General features: G+C 38.7%; 1 protein-coding gene across 2 annotated transcripts; it reads left to right on the plus strand.

Moving 5' to 3' along the window:
- Positions 1-9,105: 9,105 nt before the first annotated feature.
- On the plus strand, positions 9,106-16,816 carry LOC135479482 (uncharacterized). 2 transcript variants are annotated; one of them, XR_010445854.1, is made up of 5 exons: positions 9,106-9,206; positions 10,241-10,413; positions 11,421-11,507; positions 14,596-16,621; positions 16,679-16,816. XR_010445854.1 is itself a non-coding variant. In XM_064759333.1 (4 exons), the coding sequence occupies exons 1-4, from the start codon at positions 9,182-9,184 to the stop codon at positions 14,977-14,979; spliced, it is 669 nt and encodes a 222-aa protein (XP_064615403.1). In that variant the 5' UTR covers positions 9,106-9,181; the 3' UTR covers positions 14,980-16,816. The 2 variants fall into 2 exon arrangements, 1 of the variants encoding a protein (XP_064615403.1); XM_064759333.1 differs by having other exon boundaries at positions 14,596-16,816.
- The last annotated feature ends 6,876 nt before the right edge of the window (positions 16,817-23,692 follow it).

A 23,692-nucleotide genomic window follows, 5' to 3' on the forward strand; every position in this document is an offset into this window, starting at 1 on the left:
ACACGTACATGCACCCTAATGATTCCTTCGGGGTCATATTATTCAGCACTTCAGTCTGTCATAGTGATCATTAAGCATTACACCCTGTCATAGCTAACATTAAGCATTACACCCTGTCATAAGTTTTAACGAATTCTGGATAACATTGCTCATTGCTCATTGCTCATTGCTCATTGGGATTAATGTAGGCGACAGAATTAAAGATCCCATCAGAGTTACATCAATCACCCCGTTGGAAATTAGTACTAGAAAATAAAAATACAGTACACATGCATTTTAAATCTATCCTTTACACTAGAACTCAGAAGAGTTAAGTAGAAAATAGAGATACAGTACATGTGCATTTCAAATCTATCCTTCACGCTAGAACTCAGAAGAGTTAAGTAGAAAATAGAGATACAATACATGTGCATTTCAAATTTATCCTTCACTTTAGTACTCAGAAGAGTTCTGCAGAAAATTTAGATATAGTGCATGTGCACTTTACATCTACCTTGGCAACTAAAACTGGAAATATCTCTAAAGCAGATAACACACTTGAATGTTCTTGATTTCTATTATTATCTTTTTTTCAGTTTCCAGGCACACTGATAAATGTATACACATGCTCTTGACTTGAAAAAAAAAAACACGAAAAACTAATTATATGTAACTAGGTATTGTTTTGCCTCACAAATGCTTTTGCCACCATCTCCATTAAATTAAAATTGCTCAGATTTCTTTCATAAATAAATTAGAGATGCTTGTTCCTCTTCCCAATATTGGTTAAAAAACCTTAAAATTTGCATTGTGTGGATAGAAAAATAGAAAACCTTTTTGAAAAACTGTTCAAATTCCATTCTTTGTGTTATATTTCCTGTTTGTGTTTCCCTGACACAAACTGTATTTATAAAGGAAGTTTATGGTCTTGATAAATATTTAAGTTTTAAATATTCATTTGGATTTCTACGAAATTCCATAAGGAGTGTCATTTGAGGTGTCCGTGGTTATACGATGCATTCAAGGGCTTCCACATTTATGTCTTTAAGAGTTGTTTCCCTTATTTCAACAGCACGGGATTTATGCGTGTTATGCCATTTTCATCAATGCGTAGGTCTAATGGACATGACTAACGTTCCTGAGTAAAATTTGCCGTCGTTATTCGTATTAGACTAAATATAGATTATGTCCCACGAGCAATGTACGGTGTAAGTGCTTTAGTCACTAGATCAGTCTCACAGTTGCTGTAAGGTTTAGGCGCTTTAGTCACAAGACCAGTAAAAACATGTACTGTACGATGGGGGCCCTTCAGCCAGTATACCAATCCCAAATGCACTGTACGATGTGTGCGCTTTAGTAATTGGATCTGTCACACATGTACTTTACCACGCCGGCACTTTTTTTGCCATTAAACCAATCCCAGATATACTATACGATATGGACGCTTTAGCCAGTGGGACCAGTCTCATATATGCTGTAAGTTGTGGGCGATTTCGCCACTAGACCAATCCTGTATGCTTTACGGTATGGGTACTGAAGTCATTAGACCAGTCACACAGAACTGTATGATGTGGGCGCTTTAGCGACTAAACCAATCCTATATGCACTTACAGTGTGTGTCCCTTTGGCATTAAACCAGTCCTACATACACTGTACGACGTGAGCGCCTTAGCAACTAGGCTAGTCCTACATGCCCTGTGCGTTGTTAGCGTTTTAGCCAATACGCTAGTCCCACATGCAATGCACAATGTGGGGGCTTTAGTCAGTAGGCCAGTCCTACATGCTGTACGATGTGGGCGCTTTAGCCAGTACACTAGTCCTACATCCCCTGTACGATGTTGGCTCTTTAGAAAGTACGCTAGTCCCGCATGCACTGCGCGATATGGGGGCTTTAGTCAGTAGGCCAGTCCTACATGCGCTGTACAACGTGGGCGCTTTAGCCAGTACACTGGTCCCACATGCATTGTACGATGTAGGCGCTTTAGCCAGTAGGCCAGTCCTACATGCCCTGTACAATGTGGGCGCTTTAGCCAGTACGCTAGTCCCACGTGCACTGCACGATATGGGCGCTTTAGCCAGTGCGCTAGTCCCACGTGCGCTATACGATGTGGGGGCTTAAGCCAGTAGGCCAGTCCTACATGCACAGTACGATGTGACTGCTTCAGCGAATGAGATCACCAGACCAAAAGATCTACATGTAGAATCATTTAGCTTTGATATTGAAGCCAATCCCGCCCATAAATATCGTAATGCAATACCTGTGTACTGATCTGCCTGGGTAGAGTTCTCCGCGGGGTAGACTTCGTGACATTATGTCATTATGTGCCAGGCGAAAGCGCTATTGCTGCATTAAATAGATATACTTCATTCACACTTTTTTTTCAAAGTTGGAACTGAAATATCTTGTCATGTTAGTAAGGGTATCACCATAGTTTCCTCTGATCTTTCTTATCTGGCTAAACTGTATTCTCACCTTCATTTAAAGCATTTCACTGATGTTGAAGTACCTTTGTAACATGACCTGGTATGGTGAGGCGGGAAATCGGCACCAGTGCTAGAATGTGTACACCTCAAGAAGCGAAACTGACTATAGCTGTGAGTGATAACTGCTAACACACTCGTGAAGCTACTTCTTTGTTCAGTTGTTTTACTGTTCTTTTGCCGTTATGTGACAAGCATACTGCTTATAAAGCTCCAAACATACACTGAAGCAATGTATAGGTCATAAAATCGAAAAATTGTAGCCTGCTCAAGTCGCACTGAAATACGTTTTTCTTTTATCGGACACTAGAGTAACTGAACCACAAATGTAACTTTCTGAAAAATTAATGAATACACAGTTATGCACCAATCAGTTAAATGCATTTATAACAAATGTTCAGCCTTATACTACAGCTACGCATAACCTGTGAAAGTTAATGATAGCTAGAGGACCACATGTGCTCTCAACAATGGTTCACAAAAAATCAAAGATTTGAACTCTTTTCCCAAAATGCAACCTGCTAACCGTAGTGACTTCGTTAGTTCACTTTACTATGAAGGATACCTAACAGGCTACGGCCGAAAAATGAATTTTACACTTGCCAATATATGACGAATCTAACCACATTACAAAGTTTATTTTTTACATATGAAGACATACGTTAACTAGAACGAAACTTTGACAGCACGTAGAAACACACACATGAAAGATTCAGTAAGGATATTTGTCTGGTTAACGTTGATCTTCATATTGTAAATTAAAGACATAGTGCCCCGTTTGCGTTTTTGATCGAGTGTGCATTTTCGGCAGGTTATTACTAAGCCACTATCTCTTTTAGGGCCATATAACTTTTATGGGTGATTCGAACAAACTTTATACTTCTGATATGGAGATTTACAAAACTGTGATGGGATTTTGAAATTTCACTTTCTTCTGTGTCATTTCGATGTCCTTGATTTTCATACTCACTTGGATGTTGGCGGAGTCTTTGCCGTAACCTACGTACTGAGCTTTTTATGTTGACGTGACCATGTTACAACTCCAACTTCAGTTGTCTGAAATTTACACAGTTCTTCAAATGTTCCATATTTTTCTTGACATACTGGCATTTACCCAACGTGTGGTTCTTTTTTTCGAGCAGTTTGGAATGTGCTTTGTGCATCTCTTTATGCCTCCATTTTATCTCCACAGAAATACCTGTACATGTATGAAAGCAGACGTCAATTTTTACAGTGAATGATAATTGTGTTCGGAGATAAACAGCATAAATGGATAATGATTCGTGCAAATCAAACTGCAAATCAGGTATGTGGACATGAAGATAAGGAATGTGAACCAGGCATGCACAAAAAAAAAAGCGGTTCATCCATCAACTATATGAACCGCTTCCGGTGGCCTAATGTTTAGAGCTTCAGCCCCGAAGTAGAGAGATCTCAGTAACACATCCAGATCGGGTCATACAAAGAATTATAAAATGCTGTTACGTGTATCTATGTCTCCATCCAACTGTGTGGATCGCTGATCACACTCTTACATACCACTAAATGAAAGGACAACGGCTGATTTTGTCTTCCACATACCCTAGCATTTGATCCGATTCAATTCTTGAGGCCCACATCTGTTAAACTGTTGGTATCCTTAGATAACTTACCGGCATATACAAGTGAACATTCTAAAACCTACGACACGGTCTTACAGATCCCCTAGAATCATGTTTGATATCGTACCGGTAAATACAAGAGAATATTCTGAAGCCTGCCATCTGACCACGACGTACTACAGACCACTCAATGCCATGTTTGATACCGTACCGTAACTACAAGTAAACATCCTGAATGTTGAGGTAATACATATCGCCTAGAACCATGTTTGATACCGTACCGGTAATTACAAGTCAACACTCTGAAGCCTACGATATGGTAATACATATCACCTAGAACCATGTTTGATACCGTATCAGTAATTACAAGTCAACACTCTGAAGCCTACGATATGGTAATACATATCGCCTAGAACCATGTTTGATACCGTACCGGTAATTACAAGTCAACAGTCTGAAGCCTACGATATGGTAATACATATCGCCTAGAACCATGTTTGATACCGTATCGGTAATTACAAGTCAACACTCTGAAGCCTACGATATGGTAATACATATCGCCTAGAACCATGTTTGATACCGTACCGGTAATTACAAGTCAACACTCTGAAGCCTACGATATGGTAATACATATCACCTAGAACCATGTTTGATACCGTATCGGTAATTACAAGTCAACACTCTAAAGCCTACGATATTTAATACATATCGCCTAGAACTATGTTTGATACCGTACCGGTAATTACAAGTCAACACTCTGAAGCCTACGATATGGTAATGCGGATCACCTAGAACCATGATTGATATCGTACCGGTAATTACAAGTCAACACTCTGAAGCCTACGATATGGTACTGCAGACCACCTAGAACCATGATTGATACCCTATAGACATATTATATATATAATATATATATATATAATAAGAATAAGTGAGTAAAAGTAACTTTCACCGCATTATTTGTTGGAGACATTTTGGTGAGTTTCGCAAGGTAATAAATTGTTGAAATATGTAAATGGTTGACCAGATTCAGCGTTTTTGTTTGCGTGTGCAAGTTAATTACAAGTCAACATTTAGAAGCCTGTCATGACGTACTGCAGACAATCCGGGACCGTGTTTGATACCGCACCGGTAATTATAAGTAATACATATTTTATAGCATAAACACAAGTAAATTATTGTAGTCAAATCTTGTTATTCGTTACAGGTACATTGACTGGAATCAAAATCAGTTATTGACACATTATTTGATGATGGAGCGTATGGTCAGGGGGACACATGAAGGTTGAAGGGAAATCCCTCGTTTCATCCTACATTTCTCATCAAGTATGCACTGCACAAAGCAATGCTCTCCGTGCATGAGAGTATTTTGCAGCGCAACGCAATGGCAGAAACGTTGTAAAAACACAGTGCTGGGTTTAGGCAAAAGTTAAACAGGCTATTACCTCACCTCACCATTGCTTTTAAAATTGTTAGGCCTTATGATGAATATAATGAAGGACTTACACCATAGAGAGCATCAACGACAGCCTGGTAATGGGCAAATGGTCAGACCCAACCGGTTAAATACAGCATTTTGTCAATTTATCTCGGTTAGGGTTTTATTCTAACTGTTTATGTAAATGCATAAATGGTAGCAATTTACACGCCCATGGGTTAACCAGAATTAAGTAAAATAAATTGCAGTGATGTTATTTGCTATATCTTAGACTCCACCGGTCTAGGCTCAGTGAAAATGGTGTAAGCCTAATACTGGAGTATTTACAAATGGCTTGTGTAGGAAACCAGCAAATGCTTCCGTTTTGAATTTTGTCACTAGAAACATGTTCGTTTTAAATAATTCAAATAAACAGGCTTATACATATCTTGAATTTTTAAGTGGCGGGCCAATAATCTGTTCTAGTGCGCACATCTGATGGACAATTCAAACACTACATACAGACACCTGCCTGAATCTGACAGCTGATAGGTTTAAACTCCAAGTAAGGCACGTTGATTGCCCCAGCGTCGATCCGTTGGCGACAACACGCCCGACGGTGTCTTGGGAACTCGCCTGCTTCGCATTTCGCCTACCTATTTTAAGGTGGGCGAAATGAGAATAGCGATCAGAATCAGCCAGGATTGGGCTACAGGAGTCTAGCCCATTACGACATTTACACAAGAAGCAAGTTCATATATATCGGTCTAGCTAGCACACATCATTTTTAACGAAGAAATTAAATAGATGTGATTTTGGCATGGAATATTTTATTTAATGCTCGGGAAGTAGGCAAATATATATTATACATCAAGGAAATATATTACAATTATGAAGGGAAATGCTTTTGCTGAAACAATGCTTTTAAGTCAGGTTTTTCTCACGTGGAGAAATGATAGAATGAAAAAAAAAAATACTTTCTCTGCTTTCTACATCTTTGTATTTCGGCTGCAGTTTCGAACGTCGTGTTCTTATCAAGGACTGAAGTATAACAGTTCAACAAGCTTTGTTTATGGGCATGTCTCTGGAGAGTAAATGGCACGTTTATTAATATAATTAAATTATATTAACTAGTAAAATTTTTCAATAATTTGACTCGAAATAATTATACTAGGCTTGTTATTAGTCTTCCAAGCTACAAAGCTTGTTCGGACGATTAATAGAAAAACGTTATCTGCTCCCAATTTTTACTATTTTCTTGAACAGCTTGAACCATTTAACAAAACTGCTGCTTGGTAGGTAGTAAAAAACAAAAGTATTATGAAACTGTAAAGAAAAAAAGTATTTCAGTATGACCTACTTTTTCTGCCGTATTATTAGGTGATGAAAAGCTTTATCAGTCTTCTTTTCCAGAAGCACAGCACGATTCAGACTAGTCCGCGACTGCGCTGACGCTGGATTTGGCAAAATTGTTCGGCTAAGGATGGCCTCAAACCAAAGTCACAGCATGCTCCATTTAAAAAGCTGATGTTTTTTTCTCTTGTTTAGCGAGTTGAGGATGAGACACGACGTGGATAAAAACAGTTCTTTGACGCGGCACGATACATTGTAGATATATGTGACATTGCGGAAAGTTTGTCAGTTAATTTCCGGTGCTTTACCCCTGTGGTTTCAAGGTCTGTTCAACCTGTAAAGTATGTATTCCGGCCGGGTGTTGTGTTATTAACACCATACAAAGCAAGCAAGCATTTGTATGCCCTATATTGATTTTTGTTTCGTTGACGAAGGCACTTTAACGCAGACCGAATCCCGATATACAAAGTTTCATTAAAATGGTTTTTGGATAATTTTCATTGGATCTGTAAGACGGGTCGGAAGTGACGTCACTAACACAGCAACAAGATGTGACGTGGGTTAAAGAAATTGCCTGCCCAGTTTTAAATCAATGGACAATGTGCGTTTTGTCTCGGGCTGTCAGCTGAAATAAACAGAGTAGATCGTGAAAACTTACATATTTCTATGGTTTTTCATTTTTATAAACGAAATAGCCTATATTTGCACTCTATATAGGGTCTACACATAGTTTCGAGCAACCTGGTTTCTCGCAAAGAAACGTAGGATGTGAAAAACAACATGGAGTTATACGGGCGAAATGCTGATTTTGGCTGATCCCTAAAGTTTAAAGTAGTACAAGACATTGCAATTATCATATCTAAAAACTAAACACAATCTGAATACTTTCCCATAAAGACTTTTCTTACATAAAAGATACATTTTAAACTTTTTGTGCTAAATTCAATGTCTATCTCACCTAGATTAAATTCGCTTTGTTTCAACGTCAAGTAGCCTACCTGTACTCTTGTCACGTGACCAAAGAGTGTGCTGATGATTGGCTAAGAGACTAGCTATGACATCACTGCAAATTTATGATTTATTTATTTGTTTGATTGGTGTTTTACATATATATACCTCCATGCTATATGTATGCCTCCATGCTCTAATAGCGGTTGCGGGTTAAAGCGAACAACCTTTATTACACATTGACCAAAGTAATAAAGATTGCGAGGTGGAGAGGAGGTGGGGTCGTACAGTAGGTAAGGGGAAGGACTATCCCAGTCATTTAAAGGCGAGTGTCCAGCCGCTGCCCAGGTCCCAGAAGCTCTTTTTAGACCAGTTAAAGTAAATACAAACAGAGGTACAGAGGCTTTAATTGAAAATTTGTGTGCTAAGACGGAGATCATCTGATCGGGGAGTTACATGTAGAAGCATGCACAAAACCGCAAAAGGGAATTTCTATCCACCATTATGACAAAACCTGGGTAAACTCAGTATTTATACTCTTATGTTCTTTGTGATAGAAAACATGAGAACATGGCTTCATAAAACATTAGCATCGTTTGTAAGTATTATCGCCTTGCTGAAAATATGCCATCAAATGGCCAAATACTGCAATGAATTTTGCTGGGTGCTGGAGAATAAGTGGCCTTCCGAGGGATTAATAGACGTGAGTTGTCACTCTGTTTGAATGCTGAACTACACTGTTTAATTTTGCAAATTACAGAATTTCAGATACCACTACGACATGAACGCTTTTCCCCGAGGTTAAAGCATTTGACCAGTAAAATTACAGTGCGTTAATCTGTTTGAACAAAATAAAAGAAATGTTTACTGTGGTGGATTTTTGTGTATGGCCTAAAAGTGGATGGGTAGGGCAGAACATGTGTTGCCCCAGAACCACCACCACCTACCACCCACTCCTCCCCAAGTTTGACAATGCTGAGGCACGACACCTCCGACCCGACGCCCCACCCACCCCCCGTCTTCCTACGCCACTGCAAGAATATCTCACTCTAGGCATATATGGCGGTGGAAGGAAAGCAAACCTATGAATATATCGCCACTTATGTATTCAGAAGTATTCAGAACTGGAGCAAAGTTACATTATCATCCACAAATGGATCACTGAATACCCAAGACTGTCTATTTGTGTTACAAAAAAGGAAGAACAAGAGCAGTTTGGGAGAATTTTGGTTGATGTAAGCGGCATTGTGTCGTAGCGTCGAGGATGCGTCTCCTTGATGCCGGTCCTAGTCATCAAGTCACCTGTCAGGTAGGTCCACTGACAGTATCGGGAGGACTGACAGTGAAAGGAAGGCAGAGAAGAAAATAATTTGAGGGAAACCATTCGGTTAAAAGTTACAGAATGAACGTCAGCTCACAGGACAAAGGTATTTGGTTCTTATTACAACTAAAGATTTGCAACGACTGTCATGTCTTATTTAAGTGAGTTGTGAATCACTCAGACAAGGGGGCCTTGTTGAGTGTGAATAATAACAACAACAACGCCACACCCAGTACAATGAACGTGACGTGTGACGATGTCATAATGTTACGTTTTTCCCATATTTCTAAATTCCAACAATTCATTAGAATTAAATTTCAGACAAACACAAATGAGTCTTCTCGCGCCAGCGAGATTATGTTTGTGACAGACAAATTGTTTCACTAAAATATATTTATGGGAATTTTTGCTATAAACTGATACAAAATGTGACAGAAGTTGAAAACTTCACAATTTTTATTCGAAGTTCTTTTGTACTTTGTAACTAACATTTACACTAAAGCCCCATCCACACAATCCAACATCGTTCAAAGAAATGGGGTTTATCTCGCCACAGATAACTTGATATAAGTGCAGAAAATTATGTGAATCATAAGAAATCAGCCAAACTTTTGTCTATAGTTACACTAGACACTAGATATCGTGAAAAAGACATTTTTCTCTAAAATACTGATGATAAAACTGTTGGAGCAGTTGTCTTGGGTCAGATGGCGGTTAGATCAGTTGATACTGTTACTCTGGCCTTATTACCAGGACACCACATGCTGATGGCATACCAATTTTACCTTGCTACAACGCTACAACCACCTTTAGAAACCACACCAGGACTCTCAGTGAAACGCAGTAATGAGTTAAATGGAAGTACAGCAGTCACGCAATGCCCTTCACAAGCCCCTTGAACGTTCGAACACGTCCAGATATTACCATGGTTACTTCTACCAGCTGTTTTATTACAAGAAGGAAAACACAATCAGTCAATCAAAACATTAAACTTACACAACTATGAACAATGGTCAGCATGTGAATCTGAATAAATTTTGTGGCAATGCATGTATTGTTTGGGTTGATTTTGTTACTTTTTTATAATTATTTCCATACAATTATTTTATTTCACATATTTATTTATTTTTATTTTGGTAGAAACTCGTCGCCAGTTACGCGAGCGAGGCCGGAAGAGGATATTTAAGATGGGCATTATACAGCTAGGTTTTGGGCTCATCTCATTTGTTGTGGGCATCTTGAGCTTGGTGTTCGGAGTTCCCACGGGGTCATTCCCCTTTGTTCTAGGGGTTGGCCTTTGGGTGGGAGTTTTGGTAAGACAAACAATAACTGACAGCAAGGTAAAAATACAGCTCTGTCTGTTTGGGCAACCTATTGGTAGCCTAATTTGGACTAATGCATTTTCAGACCTAAGCATTATAACATCATTAAAGCTAAATTTTTCATGCGCAGTTCTCTATAATTTGGGATATTTAGGGTATGCTGTAAATTGGACACCTCGCATTAAAATGTCCTTGTTATTGGCCCTGCCTTGGACACGGAACGGGGTTGCCGTGAAGACAACGCACAAGTTACGAGTTCAATCCTGGCCTTAGACAGGGTATTCGGACATTCCCCTGCTCTCATTGTCCAAGGGGCCTTTGTTGAATATCACTTGTCTCCCAACAAGGTGCTGTCCATGTGATTATCTGTGTGTCACATGTAGGAAGTTTCAAAAAAATCTTTTAAATGTATGGTAGAGCATGCTTTCTGCAGCACATGTGCTGTTCTGTAAGCTTGTTTTACATCACTGCTACCACCACCAAGGCATGTCCTAAAGTCCTGTGAACAGGGCCTTAATCAGCATTTATCAGTGAAATTACTTTAGATGTTTGTTGAATCATTTTCTGAGCAGTAAAGAGGACACATGTATCAAGTGTCATTAGAAATAAATGACTTGTTTAGGTTGAGACAGATTATTTCTTTCTTCTCATATCACTTCCTGCCTTTACCAAGTGACCCCAGGTAGAGCGGAAGACCTCAGTTGGTTAGCTCACTAGCGCAGCGTAATGACCCCAGGAGCCTCTCACCAATGTGGCCGCTGTGAGTTCAAGTCCAGCTCATGCTCGCTTCCTCTCCAGCCGTATGTGGGAAGGTCTTTCAGCAACCTGCGGATGGTCGTGGGTTTTCCCCAGGCTCTGCCCGGTTTCCTCCCACCATAATGCTGGTCGCCATCGTATAAATGAAATATTCTTGAGTACGGTGTAAAACACCAATCAAATAAATAAAAATAAAATAGAGCTGAGGACTATAACACTGGTGAAATCCACTTTTCTCCTAGGTTCTCCTGGCAGGCTTGTTTGGGTTCCAAGCAGGACGGCAGACGGACACTGTCAACGGAGAACCATCAGGTGTTGACAAGTGTTACGTAAGTTACATGTACCTTCTGTTCCATTATCATCTGATAGACATGTGAGCAATTTACCATTATCATATCATTGTTATGCGAATAGTTAGCTCACCATTATTATCCAACTGGTGTGTAAATAATTACCATTATCCTCAGAATACTGTATGGATAATTACCATTATCATCAGACTGGTAAATGAATAGTTACCAGTATCATTTGACTGGTGTGTGATCAGTTACCATTATCATAGGACTGGTATGTGGACAATTACCATTATCATCAGACTGGTATGTTATCGATTACCATTATCATCTGACAGGTCTCTGAACAATTACCTGTATCATCAGACTGGTATGTGAGTGATTGCCATTATCATGTGTCCTGTGTGTGAATAGTTACTATTATCATCTGATTATTATGTGGGTAATTACCATTATTATTTAACTGGTATGTGAACAATTACCATTATCCACTGATTACTGTATGAACAATTACCAGTATCATTTGACTTGTATTTGAACAAATACCATTATCATCTGACAGGTATGTGAACAGCTACCATTATCATTTAACTGGTATTTGAACAATTGTCATTATCCTCTGAATACTGTATAATTTATTTATTTTTTTATTTCATTGGTGTTTTACGCCGGACTCAAGAATATTTCACTTATACGACGACAGTGGGAGGGAAACTGCGTATAGCCCAGAGGAAACCCACAACCATGATTACTGTATGAATATTCACCATTATTATCAGACTGGCCAATGATTGATCGGTCATATCGTCTTAATTTATAAATCCGGCTTTGGGACAATATGTAAATACTACTCATTTATATTCATTTCCTATATTATCATTCCTGAATACTGAAATTGGGGGTAATTATCAATTGTTCGTATTTCTGTTTTTGCGACATACATATTTTTAAATGTTAAACAGGAGGAAATCTCAGTGTCGTAGACAAATACATGTATTGATCGAATTGCACAGTGAAGTTTGAATACTACATGTATTATACAATATATGCTGCAGTGGAGAGATCAATGAAGATGAGTCATGGAGTACTTGTACAGGTGTATTCTGTCTAGCATGTAGCATCATTTGTCACAAGAATAATATTTGTAAATGTGCCTACCCACAATGTATGATATCTACCCTAGAAGTTTGCCATAATTATAATATACTCTGTTTGTTCTAATTTTGGGGACACCTGGTCTGCTCATTTTAGCCAATGTATATGTTGTAGCAGAAATATTGAGTTTATTTTTTCTCATTGTTAGACCATCTAATGAACAAGGTCTACCCATATTTTTAATTTCCGAAAGGCTGGTTAAGAAATGTAATATTCCGCTTTCAACACTACTAATATCTGTCCCCAGAATTAGAACAATTGGGGTAGCTATGATATAAGCTTCTCTTTTTACCTGACTATAGTCATATCTTGTAAATGTGACATGTACATCATATATGAACAGTGTGAGTATGCCTGCATGTATATATGAGGGGCTGGTATAAGAACAGTATGAGTATACCTACATGTATGTACGCGAGGTTAGTATAAGAACAGTATGAGTATACCTACATTTATATACGTCAGGTTGGTATAAGAACAGTATGAGCATGCCTACATTTATATACGTGAGGTTAGTATAAGAACAGTATGAGTATACCTACATTTATATATGTGAGGGTGGTATAAGAACAGTATGAGTATGCCTACATTTATATACGTGAGGTTAGTATAAGAACAGTATGAGTATGCCTACATTTATATATGTGAGGTTAGTATAAGAACAGTGTGAGTATGCCTACATGTATATACGTGAGGTTAGTATAAGAACAGTATGAGTATGCCTACATTTATATACGTGAGGTTAGTATAAGAACAGTGTGAGTATGCCTACATGTATATACGTGAGGTTAGTATAAGAAACAGTATGAGTATGCCTACATTTATATATGTGAGGTTAGTATAAGAACAGTGTGAGTATGCCTACATGTATATACGTGAGGTTAGTATAAGAACAGTATGAGTATGCCTACATTTATATATGTGAGGTTAGTATAAGAACAGTGTGAGTATGCCTACATGTATATATGTGAGGTTAGTATAAGAACAGTATGAGTATGCCTACATGTATATACGTGAGGTTAGTATAAGAACAGTATGAGCATGCCTACATTTATATACGTGAGGTTAGTATAAGAACAGTATGAGTATGCCTACATTTATATATGTGAGGGTGGTATAAGAACAGTATGAGCATGCCTACATTTATATACGTGAGGTTAGTATAAGAACAGTATGAGTATGCCTACATTTATATATGTGAGGTTAGTATAAGAACAGTATGAGTATGCCTACATTTATATATGTGAGGTTAGTATAAGAACAGTATGAGCATGCCTACATTTATATATGTGAGGGTGGTATAGGAACAGTGTGAGTATGCCTACATTTATATATGTGAGGTTAGTATAAGAACAGTATGAGTATGCCTACATGTATATACGTGAGGTTAGTATAAGAACAGTATGAGCATGCCTACATTTATATACGTGAGGGTGGTATAAGAACAGTATGAGTATGCCTACATGTATGTGAGCGTAGTATAAGAACAGTATGAGTATGCCTACATGTATGTACGTGAGGGTGTTGTTTAACCCACTGATGATAATCAGCTTTATGGTATACATGTAAAAATTGCAGGGAGTATTTTTAACTTCCATAATGTTTGTCAGAATTTCATAGCCAACAGCTAAAACCTCTCTAACAAAGAAGAGACTAAAATTTAAAAATTACTTTTATCATTTTAACATTGTTCTACTTTAATTACCTGCATACAATATTTTGGCAACATTTCTGCCAGCTATGACCAGAATGTATGCACTTCACCCGAATTCCTCAGTGGGATTGGTACATGTGATATACATGGTGTGAAGTGTGTCACCTCAACTCCTCAGTGGGATTGGTACATGTGTGATATATAGTGTTAAGTGTGTCACCTCATTTCCTCAATATGTTTGGTACATGCACATATGCGATATACATGATGTTAAGTGTGTCACCTTAACTCCTCACTGTTTGGTTTATTTTGCAGGTGATCTGCCACTATGTCTTTTCCCTTATAAGTGCCTTAATCTCCCCAATGATGCCGGTATTTGGGGGGCTTGGGATCCACTACTGCCTTAACCCTGGTTCCGTTATCACTGTTGGTGGGAGGAGTCAACCAAGGCGAAATGTTGTCATCTACTGTGACCCCAATCACGATGCAAACCTGGCCCTCTCTGGTGTCACGCTGGCTATTGGCATCATCATATTTTTTATCTCCATTCCATTTACAACATATTTCTGCTGTTACGCCAAAGCCTATGGTTTTAAAAGTCGACGAGACCAGGAAAGAGAGATGATGCAGATGAGACAGGAGATTTCCATTCTACAGAAGCAAGTAGCTGATAACGACAATCAAAGCCAGCGGTGTTAATAGAACCTGCCATAGCCTGTACTCAGTGTCTCTTAAAAATGTTAGATTCTGTCATAGTCTGTGCTCAGGGTCTCACTAGTGCTTTTAGATACTGTCTTAGATACTATCTTTAGATACTACACTGGTGGCATTAGATTCTGCCATAGCCTTTATTCAGTGTCTCACCAGTGGTGTTAGATTGTGTCATAGCCTGTGCTCAGTGTCTCACCAGTGGCGTTAGATTCTGGCATAGCCTTTATTCAGTGTCTCACCAGTGGTGTTAGATTCTGTCATAGCCTGTGCTCAGTGTCTCACAGGTGGCGTTAGATTCTGGCATAGCCTTTATTCAGTGTCTCACCAGTGGTGTTAGATTCTGTCATAGCCTGTGCTCAGTGTCTCACTGGTGGCGTTAGATTCTGGCATAGCCTGTACTCAGTGTCTTAGCAGATCCTGTCATAGTGCTCAGTGTCTCACCAGAGGTGTTGCATTCTGGAGATTCTGTACTCAGTGGCTCATATAAATGTTAGATCCTGCCATAGTCTGTACTCAGTGCCTTACCAATAGTAATAAACTCTGTCATAGCATGTACTCAGTGTCTCGCCAGTGCTATTAGATACTATCTTAGCCTGTACTCAGTGTCTCACCAGTGGTGTTAGATTCTGTCATAGCTTGTACTTAGTGTCTCACCAGAGTTGTTAGATTCTGTCATAGCCTGTATTCAGTGTCTCACCAGTGCTATTAGATACTGTCTTAGCCTGTACTCAGTGTCTCACCAGTGGCTTTAGTTTCTACCATAGCATGTATTCAGTGTCTCACCAGTGGTGTTAGATTCTGTCATAGCCTGTATTCAGTGTCTCACCAGTGCTATTAGATACTATCTTAGCCTGTACTCAGTGTCTCACCAGTGGTGTTAGATTCTGCCATAGCCTGTACTTAGTGTCTCACCAGTGGTGTTAGAACCTGCCATAGCCTGTACTCATTGTTTCACCAATGCTATTAGATACTGTCTTAGGCTGTACTTGGTATTTATAAAATCAGTGGCGCTAGATACTATACACCAAAGACTTGTTGCCGCCTCACTTTGCACTCAGCACCGAGAGGTCAGAGCAAGGAAATAGGACTGTTTGGGCCAGTGTCAGTATTATGTGACAGGATGGGGTGTCATGTCTGGTGTCTTAGGCATGATACTTCGGTGGCTGCAGCACTTTGGCGACATGGACTGGTCATGGCACAGGAAGACTGCATATGTTTACACACCTCGTGGTCATATGATTTACATACATACATACTTATATACACTGTATGACCCAGTCAACCTGCCAGTAAATGTCGTACATGTATGGACAGGCTTTAAATTTACATGTAAGTTTACAAATTTCAAACACAAATTGAACTTGTATCGCTGTCAGATACCATAATTCTGACACAGTGTATGACATACGTCTGGTAGATATGCTGGAGCACTTGTATTTTATTTACACTATTGTTGGCATATCCCATCATGCAATATTCTGGTCTTATTAGACACTTTTTATTAATGTATTCTGACAAGGTTTTAATGTACGGTACTCAAATTGATACCATACTTGATAAAACATGACATATGAGGGTAAATTACATAAATCTAAATGTTATTTCATATGTGGATCAAACATGACATGAGGTTAGATTACATAAATCTAAATGTTATTTCATATGTTGATCAAACATGGCATATGAGGATAGATTACATAAATCTAAATGTTATTTCATATGTTGATCAAACATGGCATATGAGGGTAGATTACACAAATCTAAATGTTGTTTCATATGTTGATCAAACATGGCATGAGGGTAGATTACATAAATCTAAGTGTTATTTCATGTCGATCAAACATGACATATGAGGGTAGATTACATAAATCTAAATGTTATTTCATATGTTGATCAAACATGACATACGAGGGTAGATTACATAATCTAAATGTTATTTCATATGTCCTGTAATATTTTATCCATATATATATATATATATATATATATATATATATATATATATATATATATTCTAGAGTATATTATGTTTATGAATACATATATGTATTACCCTGAGCATTCCAAAATTAGTAGCATATCAGGACGAAGTCTCCAAGGTAATTGTACATGTGTATGTGAAGCCTAACATATTGGTAGCTATATTTCTGCAGAGGTATTAAGTATAAAACAGATATGTGTTTTTCTGTTATCAAGATATCCTCTCTGTTCTACAGTGTTTGACTGATAAAGATTTAATACTGTACCTTTGCTAGTGAAGAGTAATATATTGGTACATGTAGCTATGTTTTTACCAAGGTATATGTATTAACATCTAAACAGATATATAGGTATGTTTTGCTATTATTAAGGCATAATGTGTATTTTTCAATGTTTGACTGGTATAGATTTAATCAGTATTCGTTCTCTACTGCATTGTAAGTTTACACTCTCGCGCTTTCCATTAGCAGGTATACAGGTACTCTCACTTTTACGTTGGCAACCTGCGGATGGTCGTGGATTTCCGCCTGGAGTCTTCTGGGTTTCCTCCCACCATATGAATGCTGGCCGCCGTCGTATAAGTAAAGTATTCTTGAGTACGGCGTAAAATACCAATCAAATAAATAAGTAAATAAATTTTCTACATTGTTTCCACTTTCATGCAAATAGTTGTACTCTTGTACCTCATAAATTTGCTCTCTCGTGGTATAGACATGCAGATATACCTGTACTGTCTAATTTACAATGTTTGACTGGTATAAATAAAATGGGTATACATGCATGTGTAGATTGTCCCTCTACCATTTTGCTGCACTTGTGTGCTCATGTTTGACTTACGGCTGTTTAAGTTTCTTGTCTTTCACCTATTATTGGTTTAAGCGACATCTTTCGCTATACTCTCTGTACTACATCGTTACATGTAGAGTGCCCCTCTTCCATTTTGGTGCACTTTCCTGCATCACAAGTTTGCATTCTCGTGCATATTTAGGACTTACAGCTGAGATTTCTTCTTTATCTACTGTTCTTTGTGTTCGTTGAATATTGTTACAGGGTACAGGGTAAAGTATACTTTTTGACATGTTTTACATATAATACAGAAAATGTAGGCCTACTCCCGTGGTATTACAGGCCAGATATGTGTATTGTACTGAGTTTTGGTGCAGTGGCAAATTTGTGATGTAACTAATTTAGTTAAATATCGATTTTTTGTAATAATGCTGTGGATGTTCAACTTAGAGTAATTATTTTACATTATATTGCCAATAAACCTGTAAAACGACACCATTTTTAATGTAGTATGCTTGACTATATTTACACTTTATTATATCACATATTTCTCTGTTTCAACAGTGATGTGTTTATTAATAGTTGCTTTCTGACTATTGCGAATTGCTCTATGTTTTATTTTATTTTTAATAAACAGACTCAAGCTTTTATTGTATTTTATTTTTAATATGAGTACTCAGTGTTGTTTATGTTTTTCCAAGGGTGGATAAGTCGCTACAACCTTCCAAAGAGCCTTACCCCGTGCCTTCTCTACATAACCTTACACCATGACTTCTCCGCATAGCCTTATACCATGCCTTGCACTCTCGCTGCTCCACAGAGCCTCTCACACTGGCTTCTCTACAGAGCCTCTCACACTGGCTTCTCCCACCTGAAACCCTGGCTTCTCCACGGAGCCCTACACACTGACCACCATGCGTAGATTGCTGACAGACCTTCCCTCGCACGACCAGAGAGGAAGCCAGCATGAGCTGGACATGAACAGAGATCACATTAGTAATAAGCTGATGAGCCAGTGTGCTGCTCTAGCACGCTAACCACTAAGCCACGGATGGCCAAACTTTTCCTAGTCAGAGTGTACGTGGTGTTTGGCACCAGAAGGCTGAGGCCAGTTGTACAAAAGTGTACCAAGACTTAGGCCCTGTATTGTTTGGTCAGGCTGGTGGGTAGAGGAAACTTTCGTTCGCCAGTTACTTGAAAAACTTAATGACTAAGCCACAATCGAACAAGCTGGATTTGAACCATTGATCTCATTATTGAATGGGACGATTTAAGAACGTGACCGAATCTATGCGTCGGAAGAGACAATCGTACACCAGGCCGTGAACCAAAAGAGAACCTTGGGGTCAGAAATCACATGGCCAATCGTTCGACACAAACCACCAAAGAACTAAGAATGTAAATAAAGTACGAAATTAGGACCGAATCATGGCGGTAGGCGTAGTCAACAGTTTTCAAAGATGTTGGAAAGACGCAATTAATGTTCTAGGCGAACGAGTGAAATCAGTATTCAAATCTGTGTGTATTAAGTTGTAGATTATCAAAATGCTGTATGCATCGCAGTTGCAAGATTGACGCGTTAGTCTGCGTACACTGACTGTTGGATTGAGGAAGATTTGAATAGGCCATAGTCAGCTCAGAATACACTGGTTAGGGAGTTAATACATGTAAATAATTGTATACGCCATAGTTTGTCCGAGTGCACTTAATGTGAGAAACATTTGGATATAGGCCATAGTTTGTCGGTATGAGTAGTAGGTTGATAAATACTTTGATAGGCCGAGCACACTATTAGGCTTAGAAATATTTAGATAGGCCATAGTTACATGTAGTCGGAATACGCTGACTATTAGGTGGATAAGCATTTGGATGTGCCAATGTTAGTCCGAGTACACTTAGTGTGAGAAACATTTGGATATAGGCCATAGTTTGTCGGTATAAGTAGTAGGTTGATAAATACTTTGATAGGTCGAGCACACTATTAGGCTGAGAAATATTTAGATAGGCCATAGTTACATGTAGTCCGAATACGCTGACTATTAGGTGGATAAGCATTTGGACTTGCCAATGTTAGTCCGAATACACTTAGTGTGAGAAACATTTGGATATAGGCCATAGTTTGTTGGTATGAGTAGTAGGTTGATAAATATTTGGATAGGCCATAGTTAGTCCGAGCACACTATTAGGTTGAGAAATATTTAAATAGGCCATTGCTACATGTAGTCCGAATACGCTGACTATTAGGTGGATAAGCATTTGGATGTGCCAATGTCAGTCCGAGTACACTTAGTGTGAGAAACATTTGGATATAGGCCATAGTTTGTCGGTATGAGTAGTAGGTTGATAAATATTTGACAGGCCATAGTTAGTCCGAGCACACTATTAGGTTGAGAAATATTTAAATAGGCCATAGTTACATGTAGTCCGAATACGCTGACTATTAGGTTGATAAGCATTTGGATAGGCCATAGTTAGTCCGTGTGCACTGGCTATTAGATTGAGAAGCATTTGGATATAGTCAGTCCGAGCGTACTGGCTATTAGATTGAGAAGCATTTGGAATGGCCATAGCTAGTCCGTGCGCACTGGCTATTAGATTGAGAAGCATTTGGAATGGCCATAGCTAGTCCGTGCGCACTGGCTATTAGATTGAGAAGCATTTGGATATAGTCAGTCCGAGGGTACTGGCTATTAGATTGAGAAGCATTTGGAATGGCCATAGCTAGTCCATGCGCAATGGCTATTAGATTGAGAAGCATTTGGATAAAGCACAGTTAGTCTGTTCGTACTGGCTATTAAGTTGAGAAAGATTTAGATAGACCACAGTTAGTCCGTGCGCACTGATTAGTACATGTAGGTTGATAAAAATTAGGATACGCCATAAGCATTGCTGCGCAACTTCAAGGTTAGAGTCCCCGACATTCTTGAGTACAGCGTAAAATAAAAATCAAAAAAATAAGTAAATAAAGGAATAAGAATTGCAGATGCCTCTTCTTGCTAGTTAAACCGACGTAGGACCATCTCCCATTCAAAGCGCCACACACAATTTTGTAAAGATAATCCAGTTAAATACTAATTTCTCGCCAAAAAATAATCCTCCAGGTTACGCCGTCGCCAGTGCATCAAGACAGCCGCCATCTGCCTCGTAGTTTATCCGCGTCAGGTGACAACTTAAATCGTCCAACGTGTGGACTTCAGCATTCGTTGTTAACTTTATTTCAGACAATGTATAATTATCATATAATATACAATAATGCATAATATTCAGATAATTCCATTTTGCACCAAAAAAAAAAATCACTGTTAGAAAAGAAAAACAACAGTCCGCTCATAGGCACATTCTGTAAATTGATTTCATCGGCTTTCCAGTCCGTTCCACATAGTCCATGCACCAAAAGGGCTTTTCGGGAAAAATGGATATTTTATTGGATTACCTATAAAAAAAAACTGTGTGTCGATTTGAAGAGGGATGTTACAACGTGGATTTGATTAACTAGAGGTACAAGTTCCTGTTTACGTGAAGGACTTATTGTTACGCCAGCGTTTTGATGTGAGGAAACCGGCCATGCAGAGCCCGAGGGAAACCCGCGTCCATCCCCACATTACCGCAGGCTTTCCTAGGCCATCCTGAGCTGGACTTCAACTCATAGCTACCGCACTGGTGAGAGGTTCCATGGGTCATTGAGCCGCGCTGGCACGCTAAACATCGCGGCCACGGCGACCCCTCTCTTAGGCCTTAAGGCTGCAGTATAATGGAGCTGTTCTGTTATTGGTAACAAATGTAAATTTTTAGACATTTGTCCAATTTTTTTGTGAGACAGGCTGAATTTCGGTTTTGAGGACGATCGAGTGAATCGAATGCAAGTCAAAATGACCGCACTCCTCACCTTACGTTATTTGTCATGATAAGCCTAAACATAAAACAAAAATTTCGCATGATAATGACTTAAGTTTGACAGAGTAAATGACAACACCGTAATTAACATTTCCTCACGGGGTGTAGGCCTACATGCGCACAACCATACCACAAAGGGGAGACCACTTCGCCCAGCTAAAGCTTAAAACCAATAAAACTCAGTTGTGGTCGTTAGATGTAACTAGACTTGGATAATTTTACACACCACACCTGATGTAGATATATCAATATTTGCCTATTTTGCCTATATGTGCGACCGGAATATGAGCTGGAATGTAAGAATCGGTATCATCAGTAAAACTGATGCCAGGTTTATAAGCTTTGATAATTCCAACAAAACCAAATAATGAAAAAGAAAACTGCGTGCTTTGGGCCTCCGTGGCCTGGTAGTTAGCGTGCAAAATTGCAATTTATGTGAACCATATGTCAGAAAATTCTCACGTGTGTTTTATACGTAACATGTACGTACGTGAATGGTGTGTGGTTCTCGTGTATGTCACGTACGTGATTCGCGCAAGGTTATCATGCGTTCGTTTTTACATACGTGACACGTGTGAAATTAACCACATATATGATACACATGTATTTCACATATATAAAACGTATGTTCATTTCTGTGTACGTGGTACACATTTCATACACATTTCATACACATTTCATCACGAGTAATACATTTGTAATTCATATATTATACCGAACATGTATATAAATGTAGGCCTATATTTTGATTGAATTTATTATTCACTTATATTATGAAGCTATAAAAAGGTGGATTTACAGTTTTATTTTTATTCCATTTTTGCGCTGTATTGTTTTTCTAATGTCGACTTGCACGTACAACTCAAAGACGTGTCAGCTTCATGAAAGCTCCCATTTTAAAAAATGTGCAGTTTGATTTCGTGAATTTTCTGAACAAGTCGTTGCGTATGATGAAAAGCTCTGGCAGGTTTTACGTTTTGACAGAATGGCCTACATTGAGCACATGCAGTTAAAACGCTCGTTTGCTGCATGCACTAACGTGAAAAATTAGCCCTGTTCAAGTAATGTATGTATTCGGCGTTTCTTGTGTACTTCAAAGGTCACAAGACAACCCACAAGTGCAAGTACACAACTAGGGCCTACAAACGGCGAACAATCCGTTTCTCAGTATTTCTACACAGTTCATGTTTTCTGCGCGTTCAACTATGAGATTTCACGCGCTGCTGTGAAGTACATCGCTATGAGAACCGTAAGGTCACAAAGCCGCCCCAAGTTCCGATAGTTTGTGGTAAGTAGTTGTTGATTGTTGTGTAGAGGAACTGTAGACGTATATGATTGTTCTGTTGTGGAATTATACTACACACGTATAAGGTTTTTCTCTTTCGGGATTGTACAGATATATAATTTGCAGTGGAGGGAAATTGTACACGTGTATGTTTGTATGTGGGAGTAATGTATACGCATATATTTGTATGTGGCAGTAATGTATACGTATACGTTTCCATGTGGGAGTAATGTACACGTATATATTTGTATGTGGGAATAATGTATATGTTTGTACGTGGGAGTAAAGTATATGTATATGTTTGTATTTGGGAGTAATGTATACGTATATGATTGATGTGTAGGGAAATTGTACACGTATATGTTTGTATGTAGGAGTTATGTATACATATATGATTGATGTGTAGGGAAATTGTACACGTACATGTTTGTATATGGGAGTAATGTATACATATATGATTGATGTGTAGGGAAATTGTACACGTATATGTTTGTATGTGGGAGTAATGTACACGTATATGATTGATGTGTAGGGAAATTGTATACGTCTTTACGTAAGCCCAGTCTAACTTTTCTTGAGGACAGCTAGTCTTCTACAAACGCGGTGTGCACGTCAGTGCGTCACATGTGAAAAACCTCGTGAGTAACTTGCCATAGGTCGATGGTTTGTTTCGTTTTATTCGGTTTAACCTGCGTAAATGTCTGCCATCTTATCAGTGAAAGTTTTTAGCAAGACTTACAACAACAATCACATATA

The sequence above is a fragment of the Liolophura sinensis genome, chromosome 12, assembly GCF_032854445.1.
Source record: "Liolophura sinensis isolate JHLJ2023 chromosome 12, CUHK_Ljap_v2, whole genome shotgun sequence".
Taxonomy (NCBI): Eukaryota; Metazoa; Mollusca; class Polyplacophora; order Chitonida; family Chitonidae; genus Liolophura; species Liolophura sinensis.

Excerpts from the sequence above, each read along its gene's own strand:
- LOC135479482 (XM_064759333.1), top strand. The coding sequence starts at position 9,182 with ATGAACGTCAGCTCACAGGACAAAG. Across the intron at positions 9,207-10,240 it reads CGTCAGCTCACAGGACAAAG|AAACTCGTCGCCAGTTACGC; the intron begins GTATTTGGTTCT and ends TTATTTTGGTAG. Across the intron at positions 10,414-11,420 it reads GCCTTTGGGTGGGAGTTTTG|GTTCTCCTGGCAGGCTTGTT; the intron begins GTAAGACAAACA and ends CTTTTCTCCTAG.